The 18447-nt window shown below is 40.4% G+C and overlaps 1 protein-coding gene across 1 annotated transcript in view; it reads right to left on the bottom strand.

Moving 5' to 3' along the window:
- The window catches only part of LOC124167159 (apolipophorins-like), a 102113-nt gene that overhangs the window by 74458 nt on the left and 9208 nt on the right, over positions 1 to 18447 (bottom strand). The window contains exons 6-8 of the mRNA XM_046544965.1: positions 13206 to 13417; positions 12767 to 12892; positions 4892 to 5021 (exon numbers count right to left, since the gene is read on the bottom strand). Coding sequence (XP_046400921.1) covers positions 4892 to 5021; positions 12767 to 12892; positions 13206 to 13417 — 468 coding nt within the window. The remainder of the gene's footprint in view (positions 1 to 4891; positions 5022 to 12766; positions 12893 to 13205; positions 13418 to 18447) is intronic.

Raw genomic sequence — 18447 nt, 5'->3', positions numbered from 1 at the left:
CCACAGGAAAATATCAAGTTACAGGGGAACAATGGAAACGTGTTTCATCCCTACCCCATTCCACCAACTGACCTTTTTCGGTCTACCAGGTTCAATTCCCCGAGTTTCTGGAGGTCAAATGCTACGTGAGTCACCTTCTGAGCTCGAAGATACCTCGATATCTTTCAGCAATTGTATGACACGCACGAGGTTCTAAAAAGAATTAGACCTAACGCGACGTATATCTTCCCAGACGGCACAGGAAGTTTTCGTACCTAAATACGAGGGTGGACAATCAAGATACAAAAATCGCGCTTAGGAAGTTACTTAGAAGGTTTTGTTTCTTTATTTCCTTTAATGACGAAAAAAGATGCAAGAGGACTGGCAAATTCATATGCATCGATAAAATTGTATCTCATCGATAAAACTGTATTCGGTCTGGGACTATTTTCTTTCGCGGGTGGTGCCATTGTGCCATATCCTCCTAGAAAGATCACATGCCTTCACAAGCTGGCACAAGCCGTTGGAGATCGCGTCGTCTACGTCACGTCTTACCACATCAGGGATTTTTGTGGTTAAGTTTGTGAAAAATAGAGTGTCTGGTAATGGTGAAGTTTCCCTTATTCTTTAATTTCATTCTCTGGTCTTCAGAAACGTGTTTGTGAGATATTTTTGTTAAAAATGCCTTCCGTGTGTGTAATGTCGGGATGTAATGGAAACTCCGGGACATGGTTCAAGATTTTAGCTTTCCAAAAGATCCTGAGTTGAAGAAGAAGTGCATTTGGGCGATAAGAAGAAAACATTTCACCCCCACGAAAAACTGTGAGGTATGTACTCTTTCTCGCTGTAATTATTTGGATGTAATTTTAAGTTAGAAGTGGCTTCGGGATGTTGATGCATCAACATCCCGAACTATTCAGTACTGAAGTACTATAGTACTATTCAGTACTAAAAATGGTGATTCAAAATATTGTAGCAGCAATTCTTTTGAAAATTCTTGCATTTTAGTTGTCTTTTTTGTATTAATTCATTCGGTAAACGTGTGGTTAAAGGAGAAACTAGGAATAAGCTGCCAAGTTTATAGGATCGAATATTGCTTCTTAGCTTGCCCTATGGTGTATTACACGTCGGCTTTCATCATTTCAAATTATCTTATGCTATAGTTTAAAACAATAAAAATATCAGGCATACAAATATTTACTATATTTACGAGCCTATAGTAATTTGATTTCTCATGCAGAAATACCAAAAATTGGAAATGATTTGACCTAATAAGTTACATGGTATTTTATTATTTATTAATTTTAGGTGTGTGAGATTCACATCGCACCTTGTGATATCAGAAAATAATCTGTGGCCTTGGACGAGAAGACGAGGAGAAAATTCTTGCTGAATTGAAGTTACCCAGATTGGAGGAAGGTATCATTGCTTCACTGTTACCTGTCGCCAAGAAGACAGACATTGTGGCAGAAGTGACATATTTGTGGATGTGGATTTGATTTGTGCAAGTTGGTGCAGTGATAGTGGACGTTTATCGGAGAAAGTATTGACGATAGTTTGTATGTATCGACCAGTCCTCTTTTAAATAATTTTCTATTCGAAAGAGAATAAGAGTAATTGTTTCGCTAAATTAGATGTGGGATAGAAGAGAAAATTGGAAATATTATTGTGGTTGACAATAGAAAATACATAATATATGTATTGTATTTCTGTGGGTTTTTTCTTTCCTGCCTCTTTAAAATTTCTTGCGGTGGTGACTTCATGCAAAGTAAGTATAAAATCGGAGGTGTGATCTAAGAGATAACATGTTTTATTTTACAAGTGTTTATGCTGGTGATTTGGCAGGACTTTCATATTTTTAATAGGTTAATACATTTACTGCAGTGACCTAGAGACTTTTACTCATCCCAAATAATTTTTCAAATACTTTAGCGCCTGATATGGGTAAGTTTTAGTAGCTGAGACTGAACTATACGTTAATTTTTGCTTGCATTTTGATGAATTCGATCATACTAATAGCAGATGTGTCAGCAATCCTGTTTCATCGGCAATTTTTATTTAAAAATTTTATTTCGTCAGGCTTTAGGGTAAGCTTTTTAATGCTCGTGGGCTATGTGATGTCTTATTTAGTGTCAAAATTAATAAGAATTTACTCTCATTAACATCTCAAGGTTTCCATGTAAGTACGAGCCACTTAAGAATTCTGGATGCTGGGGATGCGTGAATTAGCCGTGAGAATCTCATTTTTCGCAGAGTTATTTAAGTGGCCGAGTAAGTTTTGTAAGTTCTCAATGGGTAAATAATACTATATCATGAATTCTAATTACCATGAAAAACTCACAACCGACAAAAACTTTGTCGGTCGTGAGTCTTTCATGGTAATTAGAATTCATGATATGGTGTTATTTACCTATTGAGAACTTACAATTCATAATGATTCGTATCAAGGTTCTCGCTACGGTCGGTAGTTATCGATTGTGTTGCGTTCGATACATTTTTCGATCGTGCGAGTTACGATATAACTAATTTCGACCTAATCGATTGAGATTAGCCTGAGTGCCGTGTTCCTGCGCGCTTTGTATCCAATCGTACGTGCTTAGTAGTGGACATTCACATGCTGCGTACGCGCTTCGTCGACAGGCCACGAATGGAATGTATCCAGTGACGAAAAGCGACGGAGCGGCATAGTATCCCCTTAGTCAATGGGTACTATGTACATACGAATTAGATACGGAGGGTTCTGTGCCGTCTGGGTTACAGCATTTAAGTTTTTTGAGCTCTAATTGATTGACACAAAGATTTATAGCTAAAATAAGGCTACTAATATTCAACATAGTCCAAACAGCACAATTTCGGAAGAAACAAGCGTAGCATAAGCGCATTCAAACAAGATGAGACGGACTGGAAACTCAGGCAACGCAAACTGCGTATATCACATTGCTGCGCCTTCGCCCTTTCGCTTTAAAGGCAACGACAATGCAAGATCGGACGCGTTCTTCCCTTGCTCCTTCGCTCGTAGCTTTAAATACGGAGGGGAGGGAGCCCTCTTCCCCTCGACCTCTCCTTCAGCGCTCTTCACTTATAAGCATTTCCGATTTCTTCTATCCACCATTAAGTCCAACAATGAGCACACTCGTTCGAATTTTTTCAACATTTTTTCGCAGGTTGTGACACCAATATTACTATATGCAGTATAAATGCCGTGGGATGCCCACTCGTGGCAATAAATTTAGCGAGCGCTCCAGAGCGAATCACCCCGCGCGATCTTTTCAATGTTCACCTCTGAGGTACCGACGTGATGGCGCGATGCTTGCAAGAAATTCAAACAGGAGCATTTTAAAAACACGTCATTAAGGGAGAAACTCCCCTGCCTGCCGCTTGATTTTGACCCAGGGTTTCAGATGACTGACTCACGCTGAAAACCAAGGCCACTCAGTTCCCCTTGAACTTGCAACCGGTGAAGGGGAGGGGGGGAAGATAAGAAGTTTGTGTAAGAGGCGCACCCCCATTTTCGGCTGCAATATCTGGGAAAAAGGTGCGCCTCTCACACGCGCTTATACGGTATCTAATTTTCGACCTAATCGATTGAGATTAGCCTGAGTGCTGTGTTCCTGCGCGCTTCGTATCCTATCGTACGTGCTTCATAGCGGACATTCACATGCTACGTACGCGCTTCGTCGACAGGCCGGGAATGAATACTATCCATTACCGAAAAGTGACGAAGCGGCATAGTATCCCCGTAGTCAATGGGTACTATGTACTTACAAATTAGATACGGAGGGTTCTGTGCCGTCTGGGTTACAATCCATAAAATATGAAGAGCTAATGAAGCAGTAAACCAAGTGGCAGTGAAAGTGATATGCAACATTCTCTTGCATATAGGTATGCTTTCAATGGTTCTAAATGCGCAATAGTTAATTTTTATGTTAATAGAAAATAGTGGTCATAAACATGTGATTGATCATTATCTCTCTAAATCAGTGACCTCCAACTACAGCCTACAGGTCACGGGTGACCAATGAGGCCCTCTCATACATTCCTCATGAGACCAGCTTGTGCCTGCAAACACTCGAAATAAACAAATGATCAAAACTTATGTGTACCTTGCCTAGATTAGCCAATGTTATAATAGACATTATGTTTATACAAAATTGAAATGGAAGCATACAGTAGTGAGTGATGTTTCCCAACTGATCATCATAATGGAATTAAACCTATTTGAGTATGCATATGTGCCATATAGCTGGTCCCCAAACCATTGTTTGATTGGCTGTGAGGCCCTAAAGCGAATAATTTTGGAGATCCCTAGTCTTGCTGAAAAATTTGGAAGTATATGACCAAAAAGTATGCTGGGCACTACAAAATAAGTATGACTTTAAGATACTCAACTAAAGATTACAGTATAACAAAAGAAATGAAAACTTGATTTATTAAGCATCCTAAAATACATCACTGACTCAGGTTTCAGTAATCATGATGTTTAAAAAAAATTATTTAAAATTTAAAATCATTTAAGGTCATATTGACATAATCATGAGTCACGAAGGATGTCATTTCAAGGGACCATTTTGAGGTCACCGTGACTACCAAGCCATGACTTGAAAAATGACATCAAGATGATGTCATAATGACTTTTCATTCCTCCTTATGGGCACTGACTCAGGTTTCAGTAAACATGATGTTTAAAAAATAAGATAGAGGTCAGGTCAGTCATTAATTCCTGTGTGTAGTGTGATAAGTTCATAGTTATACCTGAGGATGGGTGAGAATGCATAAGAAAGGCTTTTTCAGTTAGGAAGAGTAAAATAACATACAAAATAGATAATTTTATAGTAAAGATTTTAGAAACAGATATCTTTACAATGTATTAAGTACTTTTCAGTTTCTTAAGTTAAACACCTATTAAACTTACCTCTGTTGTTGACTGAAACATGGTAATTACTGTCCGACTCATGCTTGAAGACATATATATTGGATATATGAAGGTGTGCCATTTCTGATTTGAGATCAGGTCCATGAATCAAGTCAAATATGTTTTCAACCTGAAAATATTTTAAATCAGCGATTAAAGTTTCACTTTTCCAAAATCAGTATTACGTATGATGTTGTGCGAATAGTATCCACGAATACTCGAATACCTCGATTACTAGAAAGTATTTGATATTCGATGTCTCGAATAGTTATGCGAAAGTACCGCCTCGAATACCTCGAATACTTTGAATTTCGCGTCATACACTGTCGCACGCACATCGTTGGTATTTCACTCTGAAAAATGTAGAGAACTGTAGTCATTTAGTACTCGCAGCGCCGTTTTACACAAGTTGACGAATTACATCAAATTCGTGGATTTGAGCGGAGAAAAGAGTTCGACAAGGGGAACCGATAATGGTTGGGTGAAAAAATTCGAAAATCCCTGATTCCCCCCACCAGGGGAACCTCAGTGACGTGGGATAGCAACCTTAGGGCATTTCCCACGATCCGCTATCCCCCTCCATTAAGCACTCGCCTCACCCACTCTGACGCTTTCCTCTTCTCCTAAATCAAACAAAAGGTCCCAACTCGCGCAGGGATCGCATTACGAAGACCTTAGCTTCGAAAAAAATATCGTGTTACGAGAACAATAAAAACGTGTTTCACGCCCTCCCCCCTTTTCTCACCCACTGACCTTTTTCTGGCTACATGCATCGAAGTTCCCCATTGCCGGAGGTCAACTGCTGCGTGAGTACCGTGGGATACTTACAATAGCGCATTTCCCAAGATCCGGTATCCCCCTCGATTCAGCACTAGCCCCCCCTCTGAGGATTTCCTCTTCTTCGAAATAAAAAAAGGTCACAGCTCGCGCAGGGATCATATTACGAAGACCTCAGCTTCGAAAAAAATATCTAGTTACACGAGAACAATAGAAATGTGTTTTGCACCCCCCTTTTCTCACCCACTGACCTTTTTCAGCCTACCTGCCTCTAAGTTCCCAGTTTCTGGAGGTCAACTGCTGCATGAATCACCTATTAGACCAAAAGGTGTCTAACAATGCCTTTCGGCAATTGATATTACACCTTTATTGGATTGAAATATTACTATTGTGATGTGCGCATAATTTAAAGAAGAATAAGACCAAACCTGACGCATTTCTGACTTTATTTAAGCATTTTACGCAAGGAAATAAATGTCAAAATACGACGGAGACTTAGCATTCTGTCGAGACTCCATATGAGCAGCAGAGCTTCTCGGAAGTTGATGCGGTATTTTTTTCCGAAAACATATATCAAGTTATAATTTATGAGTTGTGCTATAATTCTCTATTGTTACAGTCACAGACGAAGGGATATTTGGTTTCTCCCTGCTAGCAATTCGAATTCATCTTCGTATCTCATTAGAACTTCCAAATATGGACTGAAAATAATTGAAGAAGAAAATCCGGCGGAGAAGCGAGTGTATTTTGCAAAACGCCTCAGATTGTCCGCTAGCACGTGACAGCAGGAGTGGGGGCAAAGCGAGCTACCTGTTGAAAATAAGAAGTTGGATGAGGCCGAGTATCAGATGGGCGTGCCGCTGAAATGGCGTTTGGTAGATAAGAATGTATATGAGACAGAAATCCAACGTAGCAGTGTAAATGTTGAGACGGCATGCAATCATTTTTTGCGAGGTGGTGTGTCCCCTTAGAATATTTGAAAGAGATGTTAAGGCCGTATCACACTAGCGACTGAGACCGCCACTGCGACTGCGATTTCGGCTGTGGCTACGACTGCACCCCATCACACATTGCGGCCCACGCCACGGTCGCGCATGCACACGTATGAACGTTTCTGCTTGTGGCTGTGGCTACGACGGAGACTTTGCATTCTGGAGAAACTTGATATACTCGCAACTGATCTCCTCGGAAGTTGATGCCGTAATTTTTTTCGAAAACATACATCAAGTTACAATTATGAGTTATGCTATAAATCTCTATTGTCACAGTCGAAGGGATATTTTCTCAGGATATTTGGTTTCACCCCGCTAGCAATTCGAATTCATCTGCTTATCTCGTGAGAATTTCCAAAGATGGACTGAAAATAATTGAAGAAATCCGGTGGAGAAGCGAGTGTATTTTGCAAAATGCCTCGGATTGTACGCTAGCACTTGACAGTAGGAGTGAGGGTAAAGCGTCGAGCTACCTGTTGAAAATAAGAAGTTGGATGAAGCCGAGTATCAGATTGGCATGCCACAGAAATGGAGTTTGGTAGATAAGAATATATACCATGTATACACATCAGACAGAAATCCATCGTATCAGTGTAAAAGCCGAGATGGCATGCAATCATTTTTTCGGGAGGTGGTGTGCCCCCTTAGGATATTTGAAAGAGATGTTAGTTGAATCAACTATAAGCCCAAATTGTTTCCATAATATTAAAATATTCCAATAATCAGCTAAATTCCGGTTTGAATCCTTTAAAGGAAATCTTAATTACTCGCCAAAATCCTGGGTTTCCTGCTACATAGGCAACCTAGTCAAGCATTACCGCATTTATCGTTTTTCTCGAGGTCAATGTTCCACTGTATAACTTTTTATTAGTGATGGGTCGATTCCAAAATTTTATCGATTCCGATCCCGATTCCGATTCTGACATTTCGATTCCGATTCTACCGATACCGATTCCATCGATTCTGATGCCATAGGCTCCAAGAAAAATATCACTTAATCCAGGCAACAAGAAAACTACTTTTAAAAATATTACTCTGTGAAAGAGTCAGTTGACAAAAGAATCTTTCATATCATTATACTATGTAATTAAAATATAATAGCTAAATTTCAAAACAGAACATACCTGAAAAGTGGTGTTACATGATAGGTATTACTTTAGAATATTGGCACTCATAATATGTCGACAATATATATATATATATATAATATATATATATATATATCCAAACTACAAGGGAGAGCCCTGAGTACAGGAATTTTCATAGCTGTAATAAAGATTACATACTACGTATATGAATCATGTAATATTTGGCCCTTTCAAATTCTCAAGCAGAAAATCCAATTATTCTACATGCTCAGCCAGCAGGTTTTGACGTCTCCATGTTACAGTATTACTGCCTGCAGAAAATTGCCTTTTGCTACACATGTGTGTTATTGGGCAAGTACTTTCCCACCAAAATTGCAAGATTTCGGAGACTTTGGAATTTTTATTAAAAATTATACCAACGATTTGTTGGATCTTGAATCTTAATGGAATTCAAGTGGACGAAGCGAACAACTATAGAACTAAACTTGCTAAAAAAAATGCTATACTTCTCACGTCATTCAATCAACCTTTAAATCTCTTGCTTTTTTAAGTTCAAGAAAGAAACTAAATGCTACAAATGAATATTACGTCGGACGGACGCAGTAATAGAAAAGGCTAAAAGAGCCTTATGGTGTGAAAACTCCCCCTACCGCGCGACTCACCTCGGCGAGGGTGGAAAGGGAAAAAGGGTATCGCTTGTTGCCTTTCACGGAAACAGTTCATTTTTCTCTCTCTTAAGCATGCTGACTTAATCGCTTCACTTTACTTCAATACCCGAGGCATATTTCTTACGCGCGGGATGGTTCCGAAAAATATCCAATCCTTAGTATTTTCACTCGAGTAATGCGCTAAATGGTCTAGTCGATCTATACATAATCCTTTTTAACATCCTCAGTTTAGTGTTTTAAGTCAATGAAGACGATTATCCATGCTTTAAATGACGATTTTCAGGACTAATGTTTTTATAAAAACTTGAAAAATCGGCCTCAGTTACCGAGCCTCAGAGGTCCGCGGCGTGTAGGTCAGCCTTGACGCGCGATTGAAAAATCGCTCTTATTTCCTTCGTCGCAAACTTTTTTTTCAAGATTTCTAATTAGTACTCTTTAGAAATCTCTACTTTATATTGTGGTTCAAATTTTCCGAGTTATATTTTTCGTAAACGAAAGATAATGTCTACTTAATGTCAAATTTCACGTGAAAAACGGGTCGGCCATTTTGTGTTTTAAAACCAGACAGATGAGAGCCAAAATCTTCAAAAGTCATTGAAAGTATAGGCAAAGCACCAGATCAAAGGAATATTGCGTTTTTTATTCCACAAAACTCATACCAACGCAAAACCACTTGGATAAATTCAAAGATTTTTTGAGGAAAAACGATATCTCGTGTGGCATTGAAAAATTGGTCATGTTTGGGCCTCTGTATCTCACTAAAGGTTCGCATTTATGTAAAATGGCATGTAAATCAATATTTGGTAATGATTTATGAGTATTTACGCTGAGTTTCAAGTCTCTATCCCCAAAAAGGTCATTTTGGACTTTATTCCAGCTTTTTCCGATTTCGGACCAGTGTGCGCGGGGTAGGAAGATGATCGGCCGCCACGGCTGGCGTAAAGGTATTCGGCGCCCACGTCGACAACAACAATAGTGTATTCGGCAAGCTGAAACTACCAGGCCAAGGCATTAGAATGACTTATCGGCTTTAAAAACTGCATTATTACATGAGTTTCATGATAGCGCTTCCTGTCGGCAGATTGCTGGACCTACTAGCCTCGAAAGCTCTGTTACCTTAACTACTCGACTCGACATCCGTAATGCTACTCGAAACGCTCGAGTCGAGTACCAACTACTCGATCGACTTGAATTTTCGAGTACTCGCACATCCCAAGAAGATATGTGTTTTTTTATTACGATTCCGTGGCGCGAAAATTCAAATGACTATTGGAAATGCGGTCGTATATTTTGTTGTTTGAAGTACTGCTGGAATCGGAATCGATTTTTCGCCTTGGCAAGTACTCGTTTTCGATTCCGGTTCTTGGCCGAGAATCGAGGAATCGAAGAATCGAGGAATCGAACCGACCCATCACTACTTTTTATTTATACATTCATCAACCCAGACGGCACAGGAAGTTTTCGTACCTAAATACGAGGGTGGACAATCAAGATACAAAAATCGCGCTTAGGAAGTTACTTAGAAGGTTTTGTTTCTTTATTTCCTTTAATGACGAATAAAGATGCAAGAGGACTGGCAAATTCATATGCATCGATAAAATTGTATCTCATCGATAAAACTGTATTCGGTCTGGGACTATTTTCTTACGCGGGTGGTGCCATCTGGTGCCATCGTGCCATATCCTCCTAGTAAGATCACATGTCTTCACAAGCTAGCACAAGGCGTTGGAGATCGCGTCGTTTACGTAACGTCTTACCACATTTCAGGGATTTTTGTGGTTAAGTTTGTGAAAAATAGAGTGTCTGGTAATAGTGAAGTTTCCCTTATTCTTTAATTTCATTCACTGGGCTTCAGAAACTTGTTTGTGAGATATTTTTGTTAAAAATGCCTTTCGTGTGTTTATTGTCGGGATGACGTAATGGAAACTCCGGGACATGGTTCAAGGTTTTAGCTTTCCAAAAGATCCTGAGTTGAAGAAGAAGTGCATTTGGGCGATAAGAAGAAAACATTTCACCCCTACGAAAAACTGTGAGGTATGTACTCTTTCTCGCTGTAATTATTTGGATGTAATTTTAAGTTAGAAGTGGCTTCGGGATGTTGATGCATCAACATCCCGAACTATTCAGTACTGAAGTACTATAGTACTATTCAGTACTAAAAATGGTGATTCAAAATATTGTAGCAGCAATTCTTTTGAAAATTCTTGCATTTTAGTTGTCTTTTTTGTATTAATTCATTCGGTGAACGTGTGGTTAAAGGAGAAACTAGGAATAAGCTGCCAAGTTTATAGGATCGAATATTGCTTCTTAGCTTGCCCTATGGTGTATTACACGTCGGCTTTCATCATTTCAAATTATCTTATGCTATAGTTTAAAACAATAAAAATATCAGGCTTACAAATATTTACTATATTTACGAGCCTAGTAATTTGATTTCTCATGCAGAAATACCAAAAATTGGAAATGATTTGACCTAATAAGTTACATGGTATTTTATTATTTATTAATTTTAGGTGTCTGAGCTTCACATCGCACCTTGTGATATCAGAAAATAATCTGTGGCCTTGGACGAGAAGACGAGGAGAAAATTCTTGCTGAATTGGAGGTGCCCAGATTGGAGGAAGGTACCATTGCTTCACTGTTACCTGTCGCCAAGAAGACAGACATTGTGGCAGAAGTGACATATTTGTGGATGTGGATTTGATTTGTGCAAGTTGGTGCAGTGATAGTGGACGTTCATCGGAGAAAGTATTGACGATTGTTTGTATGTATCGACCAGTCCTCTTTTAAATAATTTTCTATTCGAAAGAGAATAAGAGTAATTGTTTCGCTAAATTAGATGTGGGATAGAAGAGAAAATTGGAAATATTATTGTGGTTGACAATAGAAAATACATAATATATGTATTGTATTTCTGTGGGTTTTTTCTTTCCTGCCTCTTTAAAATTTCTTGCGGTGGTGACTTCATGCAAAGTAAGTATAAAATCGGAGGTGTGATCTAAGAGATAACATGTTTTATTTTACAAGTGTTTATGCTGGTGATTTGGCAGGACTTTCATATTTTTAATAGGGTGATACATTTACTGCAGTGACCTAGGGACTTTTACTCATCCCAAATAATTTTTTAAATACTTTAGCGCCTGATATGGGTAAGTTTTAGTAGCTGAGACTGAACTATACGTTAATTTTTGCTTGCATTTTGATGAATTCGATCATACTAATAGCAGATGTGTCAGCAATCCTGTTTCATCGGCAATTTTTATTTAAAAATTTTATTTCGTCAGGCTTTAGGGTAAGCTTTTTAATGCTCGTGGGCTATGTGATGTCTTATTTAGTGTCAAAATTAATAAGAATTTACTCTCATTAACATCTCAAGGTTTCCAAGTAAGTACGAGCCACTTAACAATGCTGGATGCTGGGGGTGCGTGAATTAGCCATGAGAATCTCATTTTTCGCAGAGTTATTTACTCGGCCACTTAATTAAGTGGCCGAGTAAGTTTTGTAAGTTCTCAATGGGTAAATAATACTATATCATGAATTCTAATTACCATGAAAAACTCACAACCGACAAAACTTTGTCGGTCGTGAGTCTTTCATGGTAATTAGAATTCATGATATGGTGTTATTTACCTATTGAGAACTTACAATTCATAATGATTCGTATCAAGGTTCTCGCTACGGTCGGTAGCTATCGATTGTGTTGCGTTCGATACATTTTTCGATCGTGCGAGTTACGATATATCTAATGTCGACCTAATCGATTGAGATTAGCCTGAGTGCCGTGTTCCTGCGCGCTTCGTATCCAATCGTACGTGCTTAGTAGCGGACATTCACATGCTGCGTACGCGCTTCGTCGACAGGCCGCGAACGGAAATTATCCATTGACGAAAAGCGACGAAGCGGCATAGTATCCCCTTGGTCAATGGGTACTATGTACATACGAATTAGATACGGAGGGTTCTGTGCCGTCTGGGAAGGGAAACAGAAACTTAGTAAGAAATAAGAAGCTTAAAGAAATAATATGCTTTGTGCAATTCTAGTATTCGAGGTATTCGAAATTCGAGGTCTTGATTTAATATTCGAATTCGATATTCGAGTTTGAGAAATCTGCTATTCGACCCATCTCTAGTATAATGCTATCAAAAATTTAAATACTTTTGATTATGATAAAAAAGGAGTTTAATTTATGTGATACTTTTTTAACTCCAATAAATCTTTCCTATTAGAGAATGCAACATATATCTTAACTAAAAAAATTAATGGTGACAAAGTAACTTGGATTTATTCTACTATATCAACAAAAGATCTACATACTTATTGGAAACATATCCATTTTACACTTCAACTTACATGTACTGGTTTGATCTGAGAATCCAATTTAACATGGAATCCAACCTCAGGGAACTGAGAGGCCGTGAATTCAGCATCGACTTTCAAACCATGTTCCAGAAATTTTATTGATTCATGCGAATTGCCCTGAAACAAAAAGTCAACATATTGAAGTCGATTTAAGAAAATCAGCATTATTTTACTTTTAAAAATTATTACACTAGGCACTTCATTACATTCATAGGTAATGATAATTGCAAACAGGCTTCCTCGGCAATGCTGAACAAGCACAAAAGTGATAGTTGAAGTGCATACATTGAAAAATGAAAGTAATAAACATGCCTCTTTCGGCAATGCATTTTTTTCAACAAAAACACCTTTTTAAATTAGAGGAACTTAATTTATCCACTCATCTAATCCTTAACCTAGAATTTAAAAATTAAATTTTAAGTTATCTTACCTTGAGAGCAAAATAGTGACGAAGGTCAGTATCATATTTCAGTTTTAAATCATAGGAGAAGGAATGTTCATCATCACCTCCATCACGTTCAACACTTCCCTCAAGGCCATATTTTGCTTTATTCGTCACCAATTTAACTCGATTGAATGTGAAGACACGCTTGCGGGGATTGTGGGGATTGCGGGCATTATAATCCTCAATTGTAATTGTTCCTGTAAGAGATATTGGTGAAATGGAAGGCCCATTCAATAATTAGGTTTGGTGATAAAAACATCCATTTGATCTGTAACTTTTTCAGGCATGATTTATGCATTGAAATTTATGAACACTGAAAGTTGAGACGATGCAACATTTTGCATCATATACATATTGTATCACTTTATTTTCTTCCCCACTATTCTAATACCATTGAGTCAAACTCCTCCTTGCCACTTTGGACACTTCCCACATGTGAGATAGTAGTTATTCAAGACTTTGAAATCCATATCAATAGCTTTATTGAGCACAAAAATAAGCCAGTGAAGTGAATCATGTTCAAGTGCAAGGATAAAATTTTTGCCACTATAGTTCCTGTTATGTATGTTCTGCTGTCTGCTAATATTGTGTGTCAGTTGTTTGTGACTGTGGCACCACTTGGGTGGCGTGGTAGGAACTGGGGGACTTCAACAGCCTCTCGGATTGTAGCCATGGTCAAGTACGGACGTGTATTGTGCACTATAGTGTATCATTCGCTTACTAAATAAAAGCGTGTTGTTAATTCAACCAGAGTTCTTATTACATATCAAGAATGGCGACGAGGATGGGATTCAAGACTAATCCACGAAATTTTGGACTGCAACCGAGTGCAATTGAGGACTTCTACATTTTTACCCCACGTGGTGCGTAAGTCTTGCCAATTAAGCGAGAAAGTTCTAAGGATGTATGCTGTTTATTTTTTAACTGACTTTTAATTAATATATACTGCCTGTTTGGCGATATTCCTGCCGGAAAATACAATTGAGATAAACCTTATGTTGGCGCTAATAAGTTAACCACGTGTTTCATAAATTCTTACCATGGACTGTCTGTCTACGAACTTTAAACAAAATTGCTCATATTATTGCGTATTTGTGTATAAAAAGAGTTTTAGCAGTGATTATTGTTGTGATTTTAATGCCTGTTTGTGCTAAACCTTGTATTGACGAACTTTTGGCCACGTGGTGTGAACTGTATGCCGTGAAGTAATCGCCTAAGTGTTTAAAGTGAAAAATATTTGTGTCTGCGGGCTGATAGTTCCATGATTTACTTGAATTAATTATTAAAGTGTGTTTAAAATCATTTCCTGGCCACGATGTCGGAGGATTCGGTAAATAGATCTTCGGCGTTGGGTGCCGTGGGAGGCATGCACCTGGGTATGGTTCCTCAGTTTTCAGGCAATCCTTCAGATTTTGAGGACTTTAAGGAACAATTGCAATTTTATTTTGAGGCCAACCAAATCGTGTCGTCCACGCAGAAAAGAGCCATTTTCCTGTCGTGAACAGGCTCGCACACTTATGCCTTCGTTAAGAAACTTTGTGCCCCGGAGAAACCGTCTGCAAAATCTTTTGAAGAAATACTCGCGCTGTTATCACGGCATTTCATACCAACTACGTGTGTGTGGGTGGAACGGGAAAAGTTTGATTTGAGAATGCAGAATCCGGGTGAACCGTTCAAGGACTTTGTTGCCGACTTGCGACAATTGGCTGATAATTGCAAATTCACAGACCTCAATCAAGCACTCTTACGTCAAGTCCTTAGAGGTATGAAAAACCTCTCGCTTAAAGAACAGTTATTTTCTTTGAACTTCGAGGATCTCACGCTTAAAATCGCTGTAGACAGAGCCATGGCTGCAGAACAGGCTAAAGTTCACGTGTCGCAGCTACAGGCACAGCAAAGTGCCAAATTCGTGCGCAGTATCAGAACGTGTTGGTGGTTAATAACAGAGATTCCCCAGATGCAAGTGTTTTCCGCACAGACAGATCCCACAACCCTCAGGCTCCACGGTCTACCCATCAACCCTCAAACAGGCGTCAGCATGAAGTTGGGCGTACGACCTGTTACCGCTGTGGCGCCGAGACGCCGCACAGAGACTGCCCTGCGAGGAATGCTACCTGCCACTGCTGCCACAAGGTTGGGCATCTGGCCAAGATGTGCTTTGCCAAGCGTCGCCGGGCCCAGAACCAGGGAGCACCGCAGCCGTTCCAGAGCACCAACAGAGAGCACCGCCGTGCCACCCCAGCCGCAGCCCATGCGATCATCATGCCCCTGGGTTCAGACGATCAAATTCACGGAGGTAAACTTAATTCTTTGTTATTTTTCACCCCTTCCTCGGGAGCACCACCTCCAATACAAATATCAGTAAACATTGAAGGAGTGCCTTTGCTTATGGAGGTGGATAGCGGTGCAGGCCACACCATTATCGGGAGTCAAGTTTTTCAATCAAAGTTTAGTTCTTTAAAATTGAAACCCTGTGCCATTAATTTAACGACGTGGTCGAATGAAAAACTAAATGTGTTGGGACAAACCCAAGTGAAAGCAGAATTTCGAGGTTTCGTGGCTGAACTGACTCTATTAGTTGCTGCTGGCCCGGGGCCTTCCTTACTGGGTCGCTCCTGGTTTCACGCGTTGAACATTGGTGTGGATGGAGTGCATTTGTGCTCATCAAGTGTTCCCCTGCCCCCTGAAATATTAGATTTCAGTCATGTGTTTGCCCCTGGGTTGGGAAAATATAGTGGCCCTCCAACGCACATCCATCTAAAGGACGGTGCCTCCCCAGTGTTCCGTAAGGCTCGCCCAGTTCCCTATGCCCTATTGAACAGAGTGTCTTCCGAAATTGATCGGCTTGTGCATGAAGGTATTTTGGTGCCTGTCAAAGTGTCTGAGTGGGCCACACCTACAGTAAATGTGGAGAAAAGGGATGGGACTATCCGCATATACGGGGATTACTCCTCCACTGTTAATCCAAACAGTTTGAGGGATGTTTACCCCCTTCCCACAATTGACGAAGTGCTTGGGAAGTTAGCGGGAGGGAAATACTTTGCTAGGCTGGACATGTCCCTTGCCTTCCTACAACTGCCGGTTGATGCTGAAACTGCCAAGGTATTGACGCTAAACACCCACAAGGGTCTTTTTCAGGTGACCAGGCTTAGTCAGGGTCTCAGTGCAGCCCCTGGAATCTTTCAACGGACTATGGAGTCGCTCCTTGTAGGATTGGAGGGGACATTAGTTTATCTGGATGACATCCTCATTCAGGCCCCCACTAAGTCGGGTCTATGGCAGAGAGTGAGGGCAGTGCTTCGCAAGTTGGGTGATGCAGGATTACATCTTTGGTTGGACAAGTGCCTATTTGCGGTTCCCAAAATTGAGTTTGTTGGCTATCAACTGAGTGTGGAGGGGATACATCCCACGGACAAGAAAGTAAGTGCTATTTTATCCGCACCTAAACCTGAAAATGTTGACAGCTTGCGAGTTTACTTGGGGTTAGTGAATTACTACGACCGATTTTTCCAAAATAAAGCTTCCCAGTTTCATGTACTGCATGACCTGTTAAAGCAAGGTGCTAAGTGGGAGTGGGGAAGTGAGCATGACAATTGTTTATCTTATGTAAAAGATGTAGTGACAAAAGCGGCACTAATTCATTTTAACCCTGATCTCCCCATTGTGCTTGCTGGGGATGCATCTCCCCATGGTATTGGGGCAGTGATAAGCCACGTTATGCTGGATGGCACAGAGAGGCCCATTGCTTTTGGCTCTCGCACATTAAAGCCCGCTGAGAGAAACTATTCCCAAGTGGGCAAAGAGGCTTTGGCTATAATATTTGGTGTAACTAAATTTTATATGTATCTATGGGGTAGAAAATTCACCATATACAGTGACAGCAAGCCAGTGGTGGGACTTTTCAACCCTCAAAGGAAGCAGTTGCCAGATATTATGTCCCCACGAGTGCTCCGCTGGTGTCTTTTCTTGGCAAATTTTGATTGCAATGTCTTGTATAGACCTGGCTCCCACAATGGGAATGCAGATTTTCTCAGCAGGTTGCCCCTGGAGGAGGAAGGAGAGGATTTATCTCCTGACCCAGCAGGTATCCTTTTCCTTGAGGAATCTGCTGCACAGCATTCCCCACTGTCAGCTGGTGCCATCGCAGAAGCCACAAGGTAGGATCCTGTGGTGTCGAAGGTCCTGTGCGGAGTCCTACATGGATGGGATTTCTCTGAAAATTCTCCGGAGGTGCAACGGTACCTGAGGGGTCCTCCTGGATCTTTGTCGGTATTGAAGGGTTGTCTGTTAAGAGGCAACAGAGTGATAATTCCTCCGATTTATCGCTCTCAAGTGTTAGCCATGCTACACCAGATGCACCAAGGTATCGTACGCACAAAAGGGCTGGCCAGGAGTTATGTATGGTGGCCTGGGATCGATGAGGACATTGAATCCTTAATTAAATCTTGCCCTCAATGTTCTTCAGTGCAAAACAATCCCCCTAAAGTACCCACCATTCCATGGAGCATACCTACAAAGCCATGGTCTAGGGTTCATGTAGATTTTGCTGGCCCAATAGTGGGTCATACGTTCTTGATTCTAGTGGATGCAATGTCCAAATGGGTGGAGGTAGCTTCCACTCGGGGTTCCCTGTCATCAAAAACCACTATAGCAAATTTGCGCAGCTGGTTTGCCACTCATGGCTTACCAGATGAAATTGTCACGGACAATGGACCTGCTTTCAGGTCTGAGGAGATGTCTGATTTTGTTCATAATAATGGCATTTCCCATTACAAAACTCCCCCTTATAACCCTGCCTCTAATGGGTTGGCAGAAAGAATGGTGCAGACTGTCAAAAGATTGCTGCTTAAATTGCCCGCCAATGAATGGGAAAAGGAATTAGCCAACATCCTCCTCACATTAAGAACCACTCCTAATTCCACAGGGTCAGCTCCCACAGAGCTGTTGATGGAAAGAAGATTGAAAACTGTTTTGGACAACCTACATCCAGCTCATGTAAATTTGAATGAGCGAAAGAGGAACTCCATCTTGCTGGGGAGAAGGGAAGCGTCTGCAAATTACTTCACTGTTGGGGACACAGTTTTTTACAGGAATTATGGACGGGGAGGGCCATGGTTGAAGGGTGTAATTTCTGAAGTTGAGGGTCCTCATAATTTTAAAACTATTTCAGCCTCTGGTCACGTTGAGCGTAGGAATGTCAACCAACTCCGTCGCAGATGGATTGGTA

This window comes from Ischnura elegans, chromosome 10 (assembly GCF_921293095.1).
Source record: "Ischnura elegans chromosome 10, ioIscEleg1.1, whole genome shotgun sequence".
Taxonomy (NCBI): domain Eukaryota; kingdom Metazoa; phylum Arthropoda; class Insecta; order Odonata; family Coenagrionidae; genus Ischnura; species Ischnura elegans.
Note: the sequence above shows the minus strand (reverse complement) of the source record. Positions and strands in the feature narration are given on the sequence as shown.